This window comes from Delphinapterus leucas, chromosome 2 (assembly GCF_059928025.1).
Source record: "Delphinapterus leucas isolate spDelLeu-1000000601 "Yukka" chromosome 2, BTC_Dleu_Yukka2, whole genome shotgun sequence".
Taxonomy (NCBI): Eukaryota; Metazoa; Chordata; class Mammalia; order Artiodactyla; family Monodontidae; genus Delphinapterus; species Delphinapterus leucas.
The window spans coordinates 176,434,638-176,452,480 of NC_143130.1; the positions used below are offsets into that span (position 1 = coordinate 176,434,638).

Sequence of the window (17,843 nt, forward strand, 5' to 3'; positions counted from 1 at the left end):
ACGTGCTCTCCGCCCCAACACTCTTCCTCCCATTTTTCCTGGCCAACCATCATAACTTTCATAACTCAGCTAAAAAGCCACCTCCTGGGGACTTCCCTGGTGGTCTCGTGGTTAGGACTCCACGCTTCTACTGCAGGGAGCATGGGTTTGATCCCTGGTTGGGGAACTAAGATCCTGCAAGCCACAAGGCATAACAAAAGAGGAAAAAAAGCCACCTCCTCCAGGAAGCCTTCCCGGAGTGCCTAGTCTGATTTCTGGTCCCTCTTATGTGTTCCCCTCCCCCTCCATTGTACTTCCCTTATCACAGTGAATTGTAAGCATGGGTTTCCTTAGTCTACTTGCCTGTAGCCCTTCTGTCCATAAGCTGCCTAAAGCATAAACACTCCTCATCTTGTGCATTCTTCTTTCTCCAGCACTTAGCACAGTGCCTGGTGAGGACAGCCTATCAGTAAGTTAGGGGGATACACGAATGAATGGAGCTACAGGCAAGGTGAGCATTCGGACTTGTATTCAATTCCTAAACCTTTGCCCTTATCCCCGAATATCTTTTCCTGCTTCCAGTGTTTTACTATTGCAAACCACACTGCCGAGAACAGCTTTGTCCCCTGAGTCTTTCTTTTAGATTTACTTCAAGACAAACGCCCAGAAGTAGAATTACTGAATTAGAGGGCAAGAACATCTATATGTCCCCTGATAGGTTTTGCAAAAACTGAATTCCAAAATTATGGTAACAATCTAGGAGGCTTTTTCTTTTGTAGCAAATGAATCCTCTTTCCTTTTCTATGTGCCTTCCTGGTGGAAGCCGCACAAAGCTATTTTTACCTAAAGGCTGTAAAGCTCGTCATTCTCAGGGGAGAAAGTTGGGCGTGTGTGTGGATAGACAGTGTGCCCGCCTCGTCAGCCCCTGCATGCTATCTAGTTCTAGGTCATTTGGGGAAAGCAAATTTCAATTATGTTCCAAATTAAGCAGCACCTCTGTAAAAGAAGGAACGCACACAGACACAGATACACACACACACATCCATCTCCACTTGGGGACTTATCTTTAAAATCCTAAGGGACAAGCAAGTTGTCAAAGCATAACCCATGAACTTTGGCAGGTGAATGCTATGAAGAGATCAAAGCTGAAAGCACTTTGGGGGCGGGGGGATCATCTGACTTCCAATGTTCGTTTTAGCAACAGCTTTCTGCAGATAAAACCTTACAGGAAGGGAGGGAGCCGCAGGGGGAGGAGAAACGGGGATATATGTATATGTATAGCTTTGTTATACAGCAGAAACTAACACACCATTGTAAAGCAATTATACTCCAATAAAGATGTTAAAAAATAATAATAATAAATAAACAACAATAAAAGAAGCCAGTAGAGAAACAAGTATATGCTGTTGCATAATTAAGTCTACCTTGTATCGCTCTGAACTGAATAAAATCAGAAATGATTTCATTAGAGTGGACAGATGAGAATAAATCAAAGAGAAAAAGAAAAAAATCTTACAGGAAAATCCGCGCTATAATGTGGCTGAGAACGCAGCTGCTGCGGCTTCAGGGGGCGGAGGTGGCCAGAAATGCTTTCATCCTGTGTCCGCTCCCTCTCCCACCTCCCCACCCTCCATCCCACCTCCACTTGGGGCTCCAAAGTCTCCTGTCCAGGATCCAACGCGGGAGGACACCCAGGCCCAGCAAGGGCAGAGGCCTGCCCAGGGCCCCACAGTGAGTGGTGGCCTCCCTGTCTGGGGCTGACTCTCCACCTGCTGTCTTGCCAGGAGCCACTCGGCCACTCACAGGCACAGTGCCTGACGTGTCCCCAAGGAGGTCCTGGAGGTGGCTGGCTTCCCCCCAATGCTTACCATCTAGGCAGCCCCGCTATCAGTTTGGTTTTAGGGTTCAGTCCAATTTAAGTTCTCTTATTACCAGCCTTTCTATCTGTCTTTTAAGAAAATCATCCATTTCATGTAGATCCTCAAATTTATTGAAATCAAACTGCAATAGTATCCTCATGTAATTATTTTGTTCTCATTTACCCCATGCAATTATAAGTCCTTTTTCATTCCTAGTTTACTTTTCTTTTCTGGTCTTTTATTTCTTGGGCTTTGTGGTTTTTCCATTTTATTTCTTCTGGAAGAAGCATATTTTAATTTTGTTTTTTGGTATTTTTTGTTTTCTAGTTCATTCTTTTCAGCTTTTTATCCTAAATAATTTCCTTCTCATAATTTTTTAATTTATTTTGTTGTATTTTAAGTTGAACACAAAGTTCATTCCTTTATACATATTCTTTGTTATATGATAAAAACGTGTAAGGTTTGCTGTTGGTGTATCCCATAGGTGTTACCCTGACGTTTTCTCATTTTCATTAATTTCTTATTAATTTGTAGTTTTAATATTGATCTCCTCTTTCAGCTCAAAGTTATCTAGAAGAGTATTTTTACATTTCCAAGCTAAATTTTTACCATATTTTTTATGGTTATTTAGGGTTTCATTGCACTCTGGTGAAATTTCTGAACTCCTAGGATAACAAGGGTAATTCCAGGAATCTTTCAGCCTCCTGGGAGAAAAAACAGATTTCCTATGTGCAGAATGCACCCTCCACCCCTCCCTAAAATATCCAGTCCTAACCCCAGGAACCATGAGTATGTAGGTTCCATGGCAAAGGGGAATGAAGGCTGCAGGTAGAATTACGGTTGCTGATCAGCTGACCTTGAAATAGATTATCATGGATTATTCAGGTGGGCCCAGTGTAACCACAAGGGTCCCTAATTATGGGAGAAGGAGGGAAAAGACGTGAGGGACATGTGACTACACAGCAAGGTCAGAGTGATGCCCCATGGGAAAGACCTGACCTTAGTTGCTGGCTTTGAAGATGGCCCCTTCCTAAGGCGACATGAGCTGAAGAATGTAGGTGACCTCTAGAAGCTAGAAAAGGCAAGGAACAGACGCTCTCCTGGAGCCTCCAGAAGGAGCACCGTGATTTTAGCCCAGTGAGGTCAGACTTCTGACCTCCAGAACTGTAAGAGAATACATGAGTGTTGCTTTTTTTTTTTAATTAATTAATTTATTTTTGGCTGCGTTGGGTCTCGCAGGCTTTCTCTAGTTGCGGCGAGCAGGGGCTACTCTTCGTTTTGGTGCACAGGCTTCTCATTGCAGTGGCTTCTCTTGCTGTGGAGCACGGGCTCTAGGCGCGTGAGCTTCAGTAGTTGTGGCACGAGGGCTTAGTTGCTCCGTGGCATGTGGGATCTTCCCGGACCAGGGATCGAACCCGTGTCCTCTGCATTGGTAGGCAGATTCTTAACCACTGCACCACTAGGGAAGTCCCCATATGTGTTGTTTTAAGCCAGCAACTTTGGGGTAATTTGCACGGCAGCAACAGGAAACTAAGACACTGGGTAAAAGGGAGAAACAGAGGTGTTATTCGGCTTCTTACCTGCATTTGAAACTCGAAGTTTTCAGATCTCTGAGAAAAGAGAAGTGCAGGCCTAAACTCCTGTCCTGTCCAAGGGTATCATCCACATGGGAGAGTAAACAAGGCTGTTCCTCCCAGATTGTGGCTAGGTGAGTGTCTTTCTCCACCAATCTTCCCAAATGCCTGGTGAGCTCTCTCTTTTCGTACGGCTTTATTGAGATATCACTCACATTCCTTAAAATCCACTCATTTAAGGAATACCACTCAATGGTTTTTAATATATTCACAGTTGTGCAACCATCACTACAGTATAATTTTATAACATTTTCATCACCCCAAAAGAAACTCCATGCCCATTGGCATTGTATTTGTTTACTAGGGCTGCCATAACAAAATATCACGGACTGGGGGGCTTAAACCACAGACGTTTATTTCCTCACTGTTCTGGGGACTGGAAGTCCCAGATCCAGGTGCAGCAGGTTTGGTTCCTTCTGAGCCCTCTTCTTGGGGGCTTGCAGACGGCCACCTTCTCAAGGCGTCCTTTCCTCTGTTCCAAGAGTCTCTCTGTGTGTCCTAATCTCTGCTTATAAGGACACCAGTCAGATTGGATTAGGGCTCATACTAATGGCCTCATTTTAACTTAACTGTTTAAAGGTCCTATCTCCAAATACATTCTGGGGTACCAGGAATAGTGCTTCAACAAATGAATTTTGGGTGAACGATTCAGTTCATAACAGATCGTTATTCCCTATTCCCTTCCTGCTCCCCCACCCCAGCCCTTGACAACCACTAAACTACTTTATGTCTCTATGGATTTACCTTTTCTGGACATTTCCTATAAGGGGAATCACACAATATGTGGCCTTTGTGACTGGTTTCTTGCACTTAGCATAATATTTTCAAGGTTCATCAATGTTGTAGCCTGTGTCAGTACTTCATTGCTCTTTATTGCCAGCTAACATTCCAGTATATGGAGGGACCCCACTGTGTTTATCCACTCATCAGATGATGGACGTTTGGGTTGTTTCCACTTTGGGGCTATTATGAATACTTCTGCTGTGAACATTTGTGTACAGGTTTTTGCGTGGATATGTTTTTATTTCACGTGGGCACATACCTAGGAGTTATATTACTGGGTTATATGATAACTTTTTTGAACAGTTTGAAGAACTGCCAATCTGTTTTCCAAAGAGATTGCATCATTTTACAATTCCACCAGAATTATGAGGGCTCCAATTTCTCTGCATCTTCAACGTCACTTATTTCCCTTTTTTATTTAAAAACTTTTTAATTTATAGCCATGTCAGTGGGTGTGAAGTCGTATCTCATTGCAATTTTGATTTGCATTTCCCTGATAGCTAATGAAGTTGAGCATCTTTTCATTGCCTGTTGGCCATTTCTATATCTTCTTTGGAAAAATATGTATTCAGAACCTTTGCCCACTTTTTAATTGGCTTATTTGTATTTTTATTATTGAGTTGTAAGGGTTTATTATATAGTCTGGATACAAGGCTCTTTTCACACATATGTTTGCAAATATTTTCCCCCATTCTGTGGGTTGTTTTTTCACTCTAATGGTATTACTTGCAACAAAATTTTTTAATGCTGATGAAGTCCAATTTATCTATTTTTTTTGTCCGTTGCTTGTGCCTTTGGAATCATATCTAGGAAGCCTTTGCCTAACCCAAGGTTATGAATATTTAAACATGTTTCCTTCTAAGGGTTTTATTGTTTTAGCGCTTACATTTAGGACTATGATTTATTTTAAGGTGATTTCTGTGTATGATGTAAAGGGTCCAAACTTCATTCGTTCGTATGTGGATGTCTAGTTGTTCCAGCGCCATTTATTGAAGACTATTCTTTCCTGCATTGACTTATCTTGGAGCCCCTGTCAAAAATCAACTGAACATAAGTATAAGGGTTTATTTCTGGACTCTCAATTCAATTCCATTGATCTATATTATCTACGCCAGTACCACACTGTCTTGATTACTAAAGCTTTTCAATACATTTTGAAATCAGGAAATATGAGTCCTCCAACTTTGTTCTTTCTCAAGATTGTTTTGGCTGTTCTGGGTCCTTTGCATTTCCAAATGAATTTTAGGATCAGCTTGCTCATTTCTGAAAAAGAGATTTTGACGGGGATTGCATTGAGTTTGCCTTCAATCTGCGCACTGCTGCCTTTGTAACAATATTGTCTTCCAATCCACGAATGGATGTCTTTACTTTTATTTAGGTCTTCTTTAATTTCTTCCAATGACATTTTGTAGTTTTCAGTGTATGTCTTAACACTTCTTTTGTTAAATTTATTCCTAAGTATTTTATTCTTTTTGATGTTATTGTAAATAGAACTGTTTTCTTAATTTAATTTTCAGATTGTTCATAGCAAGTATATAGAAATACAATTGATTTTTTGAATATCTCTCTTGCATCCTGCAACCTTAGTGAGCTCGTGTATTAGTTTTAATAGTTTTTCAGTCGATTACTTAGGATTTTCTAAACGCAAGATCATGTAATCTGCAGATAGAGATCGTTTCACTTCTTCCTTTCCAATCGAATGCCTTTTTTTCATTGCCTAATTACCTCCAGTACAATCTTGAAAAGCAGTGGTGAGAGTCGATAACCCTGTCTTGTTTGATCTTAGGGGAAAGCCTCCAGTCTTCTGATGAGCTCTTTTGATTTAAAAACTCTTATTTTGTCCTCAATTATGGCTTTTCCTCCTTCCACCCCATTTGGAACTCCTCTTATTTAGAAGTTAGATCTCTTGAATCCATCATTTACGTGCTTTATCTTGTCAATGATAATTTCCACTTCTTTCTTTTTTTACTCTGCTTCACAAAGTAATTTTTTCATCTGATCTTTTAGGTCCCTGGACTGCAGGCCCAATCCTGCCTGCCACCTGTTTTTGTCAATAAAGTTTTATTGGAACACACTCACATCCACTGGTTTAGGGATTGTCTGTGGCTGCCTTCACGCTGTGATGGCCGAGAGGAGTAGTTGTGACAGAGACCGAATGGTCTGCAAAAAGCCAAAAATATTTACTATCTGGCCCTTTGCAGAAAAGTGTGCCAACCCTAGTTCTAGATCAGTGTATTTTCTGTTTTTCCCTGCCTCTAATTAATCTTTTAAATTATGAAGTAATGGTTTTTGTTCTCAAGAATTGTCTTTTGTTCTCAGATTGTTCCTCTGCAAGATCTCCTGACTCTCCTGATAACTTCTCTGTCATTGCCTCCTCTAGACATGTCACCTTCTGACTGCTCAGCGTGGTAGAGCATTTTGCGGGGGGATGGCAGTCTTTAAACTTCCCAAGCTCACGGTTTCAGAGGCCCCAGGCCTCCCGGCTCTGTTGCAGAAATGAGTTCCCCACAGAGGCCTGGCTGTCAGAGTCTCCAAGGCAGGTGTGAGATAGCCGACAGGGAGAGAAGTAACCAGGACGTTTCTTCCACAGGCTACTGGTGAACAGCCACCCACACTGGGACCTGATGGCTGGGGCTGGGAATGCCAAGGAGGTTGGGCTTCCTAGGTAGGAGCTGGCTGGGGCATCCTTTTCCAAAGGTCTGGAGGCTCCTGGGTAAAGGCTTCCCAGGGATCAGCAGCTCCCTCTAGGATTGCAGGCTAGACTGGCCTGAGGGATGCACTTGGCAAAGTTTTCTTACTTTAATGAAGCGGGGCCGTTAAGATCCTGTTAAGTGGGAACACTCAGGCAGCCCAGGATGGCAGGACTTGGCTCCAGGCTCCTCCAGAAAGGCAGGCCTGCTCCAGCCTGGGTCCTCGATGCTCCTCTCCCAGTGCAAAGAGGTACTAAGAAGTTGCCCTCTGCCAGATGGGTACCCAAGGTCCTCCCCCTGCCCCCAACATGCACACATCTGGCCCAGCTTCCCCTAGATTGGTCCAGGTCTTTGAGTTACCAAGGAGTCATCCCCGGTAGGACCACTGCTGGCTCCTCTCCCAAGAGTTGGCCCCTCCTGAGCCTTCAAAGTGGGTGAAACATAATCTTCAGGGGAGTTGCTTTCTGAGCTGAGGCGCCTGAGAGATGGAGTCAAAGAGAAGCTCCAGCTGTGCGCCCCACACCAACCTCAGTGTGCGGAAGGCAAGGTGGGCCAGGAACAACTTATATTTCCCACCAGATGCAACCAGAACACAAGCGAGAGCTTTGGTTTCCAAAATATAATGCCTGCAGGCTCGTCCCTGCCCCACACAAGCACCGTTTGGATGAGGATGACATGTCAGCTCTGTGCTGTAGGAAGCTCGGGGGCGGGGGGTGTGGGGGAAGAAACTCGGGGGCGACAAAGAGGAATAAGCACGGAAGACATGCCTGCTGCTCTCATGAAGTTCACAGTCCAGTGCGGGGGGCCAGCAAGTGAAAAGACCATTCCAGAATGGGATGGCAAGGGTGTGATGGAGTGGAGCCCAAAGCCCTGAAGCCTTTCGGAGATTGGTGCCTACAGCCCTGTGGGAGGGGGTGCCGAGTGTTTGGGGGGCGGGGAGGGGAGGTGACGTGTGGGTGGAGTTGAAGATAATTGGCCAGGTAGAGAGTCAGTGGGCTGGGCGTGAGAGGAGGCAGACGTGTGTAGGTGCTCAATAAACAATGAATGAATGAATGAAAACAAATGGTGCTGTATTTAAGGGAAACAACTATTGGTAATAAATGAATTGGTCAAGGAGATTAACGATCTCAGTGGGGATTTTCAAAAAAGGGCTGCAGGGTCACAGGTGATCCCAAGTTCCCTGAGACCTCTGTTGTCTTCCCTTTGAAGAAGACACTTCAGGTGTCTGACACGAATTAGTAATTTACCCCGGCTCATTAATATAAACCAGACATGGTCTCCTTGGTGAGTCATCAAAAGCAACTGTGTTTCTTTTTATTATTAGTGATGAGTGACGCAATTACTTTGTTTTGGCAACCCCAGGTAATGGAGAAGATGATCCATGGAGTTGGTTCCTCATCAGTGACTCCAGGCTGGAAAAACTTCTAGAAACAGGGAGGGAGCATGGGATAACATGGGCAGTCCTGGGGCTTGTTGTTTGCAGAAATGTGTTTGTTAGGCTCTTCATCCACTCACGCGTGTACCCTCTCAGGGCCTCACCTCCACCCTCTGGACAAGGAGGTTGCATAAGATACTCTTTAAGGACTTTTTAGCTGTATTATGTATCTGTGGCTCTATGACTAGCCTGGGCTTAACACACAGCAGAAACCCCATCTTTCCTGCCTCCCCCATGAATGAGAAATCCAGTCCAGGAGTGCCTCAGAGCTGACCCACAGATAGCCTGGCCACTTGTCCCGAACCCCAGTACAAAGTCACTGACTTTGGTGAGCAATCTTTTCAAATCCAAGAACTGGTGACTTCCAGATACACATTGTTCAGGGGCCACATGTCCCCCCAAAATGTTAATTTTCTTTTTAGCAGAAGAATGGAAAACATGAACTCATGTACTTTTAAGAAATAAAGGCTTCATTCAGCAAACGGGAGAGATGCTAAATAGACGATGGGTTTAAGTGCTGCACAGTCAAGGGAAAGGGGAAGGAGCTGTGAGAGTGAGGCACTGGAGAAGGGCAGGAAGGATCTTCTGGGAGCTGACTTTGTGCTTATCCTCAGCAGTGCCTGCAAGACAGCGTTAGGAGTCCCATCTGTCAGTAAGAAATGGAGGCTCAGAGAGGTCTGAGCTGCTGAGTAAAACGCAGGGCTCTGTCTCCCCAAGCATCCTCGGGCTGGTGGGACAAATACCAATGCCCATTCATGGGGAAGTGGGGCTCAGCTTAGGGCACAAGTGGTCCCTACCTGCCCACCCGGCCCTTTCTGCAGCTCAAGAAGCCCTCTAACGAACAAACATCACATGGAAGAAACCTACCAAGGAGGCTGACACAGCCGATTTCGTGAATTCACTGAGTGATGTTGGGCCGCTTAAACCTTTCTCAGCGTTCTGTGCGCCAAACCCTTTCCTAAGAGGAGGATTTGCAGGTCCCCAATAGCATCCATGTTCTCTGATGCTCCTTAAAGGAACCTGAATGTCTTTACTGTTCCAGGAGATTAGTAGTTAGCAGGAAAGGTTGACGGGGGCAAGTCCCCCTCACCTTTGGTGCTAATGTTCTATAGGAAGTCTGCCATCAACATCTCCCAGCAAATCTTCTTCCAGTTGCAGAGTCCAAGACAGCAGGGAAAGTGCTTGATCTAGAGGTTAGAGTGCACCACATGCTTCAATAAATCAGGCTGGGAACAAACAGGCCAACATCCTGGGAGGGTCTTCTCACAGAACTTTGATATGCATGAACCAGGGGTGACCCTGCCTCTGCAGAGCACATTGGGACATCTCCAAGTGACCTGGGGCTTGTCCATTTTAGTAATTTTTAGGGTCTAACAAGTCTCTTCTGTAGCAAAGAGACCGATCTTGACCCTGGAAAGAGAGGGACAGATAAGGTTAGGAGGGGCTGAAATCCTCTGGGGCTGCTAACAGGACTGTTAGAGGACCAAGGTGCCCTTTTGAGTTTGAAGACTCTAGCTCAAAGAAATTGGGGAAGGAAAGTGGAGATGTGACAGCCAATCGCTAAAGAACTCTGAGGACAAGTGGATGGTGACGAAGGGAGATCAATTGGCAACGTGTAAGAATGATGAACAACTGCAGCAAACAAGAATGGATGGGGGACTTCCCTGGTGGTGCAGTGGTTAAGAATCCGCCTCCCAATGCAGGGAACATGGGTTCGAGCTCTGGTCCAGGAAGATCCTACATTCCTCAGAGCAACTCAGCCCACGAGCCACAACTACTGAAGCCTGCGCACCCTGGAGCCTGTGCTCCGCAGCAAGCAATGAGAAGCACGTGCACCGCAACGAAGAGTAGCCCCTGCTCGCCACAACTAGAGCAAGCCTGCGTGCAGCAATGAAGACCCAAGGCAACTGAAAATAAATAAATTTATTTTTTTAAAATAAGAATGGGGCTTCCCTGGTGGCGCAGTGGTTGAGAGTCTGCCTGACGATGCAGGGGACGCGGGTTCGTGCCCCGGTCCGGGAGCATCCCGCATGCCGCGGAGTGGTTGGGCCCGTGAGCCATGGCCGCTGAGCCTGCGCGTCCAGAGCCTGTGCTCCGCAACGGGAGAGACCACAACAGTGAGAGGCCTATGTACAGAAAAAAAAAAAAAAAATTTTGAGTCAGAAAAACCTTGGCTTGAGAACTGACTCCACCACTTCCTGTATCTTGGGCAAAACCACTCTTCTCACTCTGGGCCAGGAGTAGAATAGCGACCCTTCGCTGCCCTCCTACTATATGCCAGAAACCACTTAACGCTTGATGTGCTCTTGCTCATAGGCAATTTTTAAAAAGGTAGATACGATTCCATTGTTGCTGTGATAGAGGGGAATGGGAGCATTAGTAGCGATACTGAGAAAGCATGACGAACTGTGTCTAATTAGAAGTGAGAAGTGAGACTCAGAGAGTTTAGGGTTTCCAGCCAGCTATGAGGATGGCTAACCTTTAGGAAGGGTGGGGATTTAACAACCAGAGAAAACCTGGACGACCTCGTGCAGTCGATGTGATTTTTCACAAGGTGTGGTTTGCAGGCGCCAGGTGGGGCTTTTTTGGACTGGGAGATCCTTCAACTGTTGATATTGCCTCAAAGATACGACTCCCCGTCCCAGCCTTGGCTCTTTATTTACAAAGAGAGGGGGTTGCTCACTGCCTCGGAGCAGGCTGGGCACGCCGCAGGGCCGGGGAAGGTGGACTCCTCCCGCCAAGTCGCACGGACGCCGGCGCGCTCAGCTGCCTTTGTAGTTGAGAGAGGCACCCCGCGCGGGAAGGGGGACACAGCGCTCCACGTGCCGCGCCAGCGCCCCGCCCACTTTGGGCCCTGCCCTCCTCCTCGGCCCCGCCCCTCACGGATCGCGCTTTCTTCTAAGCCCCGCCCCTCTCATCCGCCAGTCCCACCCCGCCCTCGGAGCTCCTCCCCGCCCCTTACTGAGCACCCTTCCTTCGAAGCCCCGCCCCTTGCGGCCCGGCCGGGCCCTCACGACCCGCCCCCCAAGGTTCCGCCCCGCCCTTCGCAGACCCCGGCTCAGCTCTCCTGGAGGCGCGGGCGGTGGGGCTCCGCGCCTTTTGTGTCGGGTTTGGGCCGCCGCGCGCGCTCTCCCCTCAGTTTCGACTCGCGGGCTGACTTTGCCCGCGCGCCCTCTTGCTTGTCCGTCGGCGGCCTCGCAGCCGCCCGCGCCCGCCCGGGGACCGCGTCCCCAGTCTCGGGCGGGCGCACGCTCCCCCGGCCGGAGGGACCCGGGCGACGCTCGCCCCCTCCCCTGCACTCCCCTCCTCCCGGCGGCGTGCGCACACGGCGGCCCGGGCACGCGCCCGCCAAGATGGCAGGGGCCGGGGCCCAGCTGTCAGGCGCCGCCGCCGCAGCCCGTCCCCGCAGCTAGCGGCCCGGACGGCAGCCCCGAGAAGATGAGCCCTCGCTGCCCCCCGCAGCCCAGCGAGACGCGGAGCCGCCGCGCCCGGGGCCGGCTGCCCCGCTAACGCCCCGCGCCCCGCGCCGCGCCCCCGGCCCCGCGCGCCCGCCCCGGCAGCGACAATGAGGTGAGTCGGCGGGCGCCTGGGCGTGGGGAGGTCGGGCGGGCGGCGTCCGGAGCGCTGGGCGGGCTTCGGTAGCACCGTGGGGGTGTGGGGGACCGTGAGAGGGTCTGAGGGAGTCGGGGTGGGCGGCCTTCTGGAAGCAGCGGGGTGTGCCGGCCTTTGCAGCTCGCGGGAGGCACACGTGGGGGCTGGGGGCCGCGCGGGGAGGCCGACCGCGCGGCAGGTGTGGCCGCGCCCGGCCCGGAGCCCCTCCGGCCTCCCTCCCCGGGGTTCTGTACCCTTGGTCGAAGCCTCCCTGTGCCAGCGCTCTGGGGCTTACACGTTAAGTGGTCTGGTCGTTTCCTTCCACCTGGAGCTCCTTGCCGGCTTCAGCTCCCTTTTTCTTGTCCCCGTCGCCTTTCTTCTTGCACGCCGGTCAAGTGCAAGACCCGCAATGTACCACTTATTGGTTTATCACCCAGCCATGGGGACTGGTGGTTACCAGTTCGAGAAAAAACATTGCCAGCACCCAGGAGCTCGGAATTCTCTCTCCAGAGGTAACCCAATCCTGACTTTTTGGGGATAATCACGTCCTTGCCTTTTGTCTGTGTGATTTTACCTTCCAAACATATATCCCATAAAAACTATAGTGTCTGTCGTTTCATTTTGACTGTTTTGTGATCTTTATATAAACGAAATACTAATGAAATATATATTCTTTTGTGTCCGGCTTTTTCACTCAACGTGCTTCTGAGATTCATCCATTATGTCGTAACCGTTGTTCATTTTTATTAATCTGTAGTATTCCATTGTATGAAATACTACAATTTAGCTATTCTGGTATTGGTAGACATTTGAACTGTTTCTAGCTTTAGACTATTAATAATAATGCTGTTTTGAATATTCTTATACATCTGGTACATTCATTTCTGTTGGGTATATACCTAGCAGTGGAACTTCTAGGTCAAAAGATACCCATATCTTCAACTTTAGGAGATAACACCAAGTTTCCAAAGTGTTTGTACCAATTTACACTCCTACCAGCAAATGTATGAGAGTTCTCGTGCTCCATGTCCTTGTCAGTACTTGTCAACACTTACATTTTAGCCATCCTGGTGAGTGCACAGCCATCCTGGTGGGGTATCCCATTGTGTTTTCAGATTGCAGTTTCTTGCTGACTGATGAGGTTGAACATCTTTTCATGTTTGTTTGGTATCCTCTTTTGTGAAGTGCCTGTTCAAAAGTGTTTTCTTTTGAGATTTACATGCCTTTTTCTTCCTAATTTGTAGGAGTTCTATTCCAAAGTCAAGAAGATAGTTTCCTATGACATCTTCTAAAAATCTTACTGTTCTGCCTTTCAAATTAAGATCTACAGTCCACTTGTGACTTTTGTGTAACTTGTGGAAAAGCGGTCAAATTTTATATTTAGCAGAACCATTTATTCAGTACTGTCTATCAGAAAGGTCATCTTTTCCCCATAGTTCTGCAGTGCCACCTTTGTCATCTTCCAGTCTTCCATTTGGGATCATTTCTTTCCATCTGAGGAATACCCTTTAGAATGCCTCGTGCAGGTCTGCTGGTGACAAATTCTTACAGTGTTTGTTTGCAAGTGTCATTATTTATCCTTCATTTGAAAAATAAAACAGATTTATTGAGATATAATTCACATACCATAAAATTTACCCATTTAGAGTATGCAGTTTGGTGGTTTTTAGTATTTTCACAGAGTTATGAAACCCTTACCACAATCTAATTTTAGAACATTTTCCTCCATTTTAGAAGGGTCTTTTCAGTAGTTACAGAATTCTTGGTTTACCGTTGCTTTCTTTTAGCACTTTAAAGATACCTCATTGTCTCTGACTTGCATTGTTTCTGTTGAGAAGTAACTTGTCTGTCGTTCTTTGAAAGTCGTGTTTTTCTCTGGCTGCTTTTAAAATGTTCTCTGTGTTTGGTTTTCAGCAGTTTTTTCTGTGCTGTCCTTAGTATGGATTTTTTTTTTTTTTAATAACTTATAACTTAGGGCTTCTTGAGTCTTTGGCTTTATGTCTCTCATTAGTTTTGGAAGTCATGAGCCCTTAGGACTTCAAATATTGCTTCTGTCCCATTCTCCCTCACCTTTCCTTCTGGGGCTACCATTATACATGTTAGGCTATTTCACTGTATCTTCCTTCTGTGTTTTCTTAACCTTCCTTCTGTGTTTTCTGTTTGTCTCTTTGCCCTTCATTCTGGTTATCTCCTCACTTATCTTTCCTATCAATTGACTTTTTAATTTCAGTTATTATATATTTTTTGATACTTTAATTTCCATTTGCTTTTTTTTATGGTTTCCAGCTGTCTGCCAAAATTATCAATATTGTCTTTCATCTCCTTGAATATAGTATGTATGATTATCTTAATGTTTGTCCAGTTATGGCAGTATTTGTGAGTCATTTCCAACGTCTGTCTCTCTTGGTTTTCATTCATATTGTCTTATCTCCTTTTGTGCCTAGTTGTTTTTGTTTTTTAATTCCATGCTGGACATCATATTTGCAGAATTGTTTGTAGAAATAATTTGAGGCCTAAGAAGATGTTTTTCTCTTCCAGAGATAATTCACATTTGCTTTTGTCAGACAAATGGGGCACTTATAATCTGGGGTCACTTCAGTGTAGTCTCAAGGAACTGGGCTGTTTCTAAGCTGAGCTCCAGTCCTTTATGAGAGCCAGCCTGTTCTGTTCACCTTTAGTGCTCATGTTCAGCTCTTCACCAGCACCTTTGCCCTCCAACCTAAAGCCAGACTTTTAGGATTCCCTTCAAAGTTGGCAGACATCTCCAGGGAAAAGTAGCCCCAAATACTGAAATCACCTCCCTGAGCCTCTGATAGCCCTTCTTCCTCCAGGCCTCCAAGCAGGTATTTATTCTGTTCTTTTCCCTGCTTTTCAACTGGAGGATTGTTCTGATGTACTACGTTCATGTTTACTGGAAGTAAAAGTCCCTGATGTATGCATGCTAGGAGCAGTTTGAGTCACTATTCAATTTCAGAGGAGACTCAAGCTACCTGGTTACAGAAGCTGTGGGGAGTAACACCACCAATTTTTTTGTGTTATAACTGTTTTAGATCATTTCAGTTTGTGAAATGCACTTAGAATCAAGATAACTTTAAGAATAAATCTTTATTTATCTTATTTCCTCTTAATATGTAATTAATTGAAAAAATGGCAGATCATTACTGTAAAGCAAAGGATTTTGGAAGCAGGTGCCTTCCTCTCTTCTTTTAATATTCATTTCTTTCTCCTGTCTTGATTTCCTTAATTGTTTATTTGATAAAAATTACCCCTTTCTTGGCCCACTTGAATAGAACATTTCATTTTTTGATCAATAATGACATAATAGTATTCTCGGATCCCATTTTGGGGGATCAAATGACAAGGCATGGATATAGAAATGAAAGTTTTTAAATACTTTTTCCAAAATGAGTCATTCAGTTACCCTTTTTCTTTACACAGATTTTTTTTTTAAAACGCTGCTAACAGTTTAACATGGTTCTCTGTTGCAGACTGTTTGTAGTTAAACATCTATACGTGTATATTTACATGTACCTCTTGAGGTACATGGCTTTTGCAAATGGACCTGAATGAGTCGAGGAGGTCTGTTCATCATTACCTCTGTTGTCAATTCATTTGATTTGCATATTTATAAGCAATGTGGCTCATCTGTGAAAATTACTTTCTTTTTTGTTCATTCTGAATTTTTTTAACGAAAATGACACATTTTTCTTGTTAGATAATCTCATGGGAGTACATAGATATGACGTTTTGAAAATGGTCTGAAATGGAGCCTCTAAACTGATGCTTTTCAGGAATGTCTCAGAAAGGCATAGAGCTAGAAATGCATTCTAACAAATAAACTGAACATTTGAGGCACATGTCCACATAGTTTAGTTTTGCTAAACTATGTGGACATGGTGAATTATCCAAGTCACTGTTTTGCTGACTTGGATAATTAAGGATGTGTCTGAGTTTTTCTTAATTTTCTAGACTATTGCCTGAATTCTTATTTCCCTTTTCCTAAGAGACGTTACGTATTCTCATATCTCATTCAGAAATCATTTTTCGAGGCCTTACCGTTGCCTGATACTGGATTTGGTGATAAGGAGGTAGAAGGGGCTAAACCTCCCCTCCCGCAAATAGTCTCTGTCCCTAAAAGATTTACAGAAATTTACTAAATCCCTTTCTGCATCATTTTTCTACTTAAAAACAAAGATGCCCACATACACAGTATAAAATATATTTCTGCTTATATACTTTAGTCATTTATCTGTTGGGAAGGTTCTCTTCTGTGAACGTTTTCCCCCTCTGCCTTTTATCTTTTAAAGATTTGATATATAGAAGTTTAAGATTTTTATGTTATCAAGTCATTTTCTTTGTGATTTTTCCATCATTTCTTATGTTTTAGCATTTGTCTAGTAGTTCGGTAAGTATTAAGTTGTTTTTTATATGTAAAATTTCACAGAAGTTCATCCTTCAAATTGTCTGGAATATGAGGTAAAGATCAAAATTACATTTTTCTTCAAAATTGCTGATCAGATACTTGATTATTTTAGTAGATATATGGCGGAGGTATCAGGAATGTTTTCTAAGTTGGATGGCAGAACAAACCTGCAGATTCCAGAATCCTCTCCAGGGCTGCATGGTAACATCTGAAGCAGGATCACCTCCAATCTTCAGAGAGCTTGCCTGCCCCCGCCAGGGCCAGCCTTGTGTGTGTAAGGCATGGCCAGCCTACCATCTCACAGGTCTGGTTACGTGCCAGGGAACTACCTCATCTGGGCCAAGGGCACTTTATCAATTTGGAGTTCTGCAGGGTACAGCATGAGATACCCAAGCACAGACACAGTCTTCACACACCACAGTTAGCCAGCACTAGCTAACACAAGTACATCTCAGAGCTTATTGCTGCAGGATAGGGGCAGGGGAGCATTCCTCCAGGAATCTTTGGAAGTTGTGTTCGGGAGACCAGCTGTGGGGTTGTGGCGCTTCTGTGTGTGTACCTTCGACTCTCTTCGGTTGTTCTGTCTGTTTTTAGACCTGTACTGTTACTATATTTACCTTGTGGGTGGTGATTTTTAATATGAGCAACATCATCTTTTTATTAATGTCCTTTTGAATTTTGCTGGGTTGGTAGTTTTGTTTGTATCTAGTTACATAAACATAAGAAATTTAAACTTAGTTTTATAATTGCACATAAATAAGCTACGTGAAAATATATCGGCATTGTTTCACATGAAGATTTTTTTCCCTGTAAAGGTAATCTGTATACTACCCAGGTTTGAACCTTGCGGTAGACTATAGGCTTGGTGACTCCGAGTTGAGTGAATATCATAACTGCCTTAATAGTGTGACGATAACTTAGACAAGAGCACCTCCAGCTGACGTCAGGGTGGGGTGGGAAGGACAGTGGTCCCCTCAGCGAACAGCTTTTTCTCTTTCTGAGCCTGAAAGGAGAAGACCTCATAGAAATGACTTCTAGTGGCAGTTTTTAGTTTTCTGGTTTAAATGTAGTATATATTGAATGTGGAGAATTTGAAAACAGAGAAAGTATAAAGAAGACAATAAAAATCAGCACTGATCCCGCTGTTTAGGGATAACCCATTAAACATGGGGTATAGTCTCTTTACCTTTTTCACGTGTAAGTGTAACATTTTCACAAAATTGATACTATACTGTGTATTCGTATTGGGCATTTTACATTCAACATATATGCATTTCCCCTTCGTTAAATGTTCTTTGAAAACATTTAAAATAGCTGCATAATAGTCTATCAGATGATATACCATAATCTATTTACCAGTACCCCAAGTTTGGGGCAGTTAGCTTTGTTTTTAGGATTTCATCATTGTAAATAATACGATGATAATGTCTGTACATAAATCTTAGGGTA

The 17,843-nt window shown here is 44.8% G+C and overlaps 1 protein-coding gene across 2 annotated transcripts in view; it reads left to right on the top strand.

Annotated features, from left to right (window-relative positions):
• The first annotated feature begins 11,426 nt into the window (after window positions 1-11,426).
• The window catches only part of EVL (Enah/Vasp-like), a 163,110-nt gene continuing 156,693 nt past the window's right edge, over window positions 11,427-17,843 (top strand). For both annotated transcript variants that reach the window (XM_089908197.1, XM_022576099.3), the window contains exon 1: window positions 11,427-11,950. Coding sequence is in view for 1 of the 2 variants with exons in the window: in XM_022576099.3 (XP_022431807.1) it covers window positions 11,946-11,950 (5 nt within the window). In the remaining variant the exon portion in view is untranslated. The remainder of the gene's footprint in view (window positions 11,951-17,843) is intronic.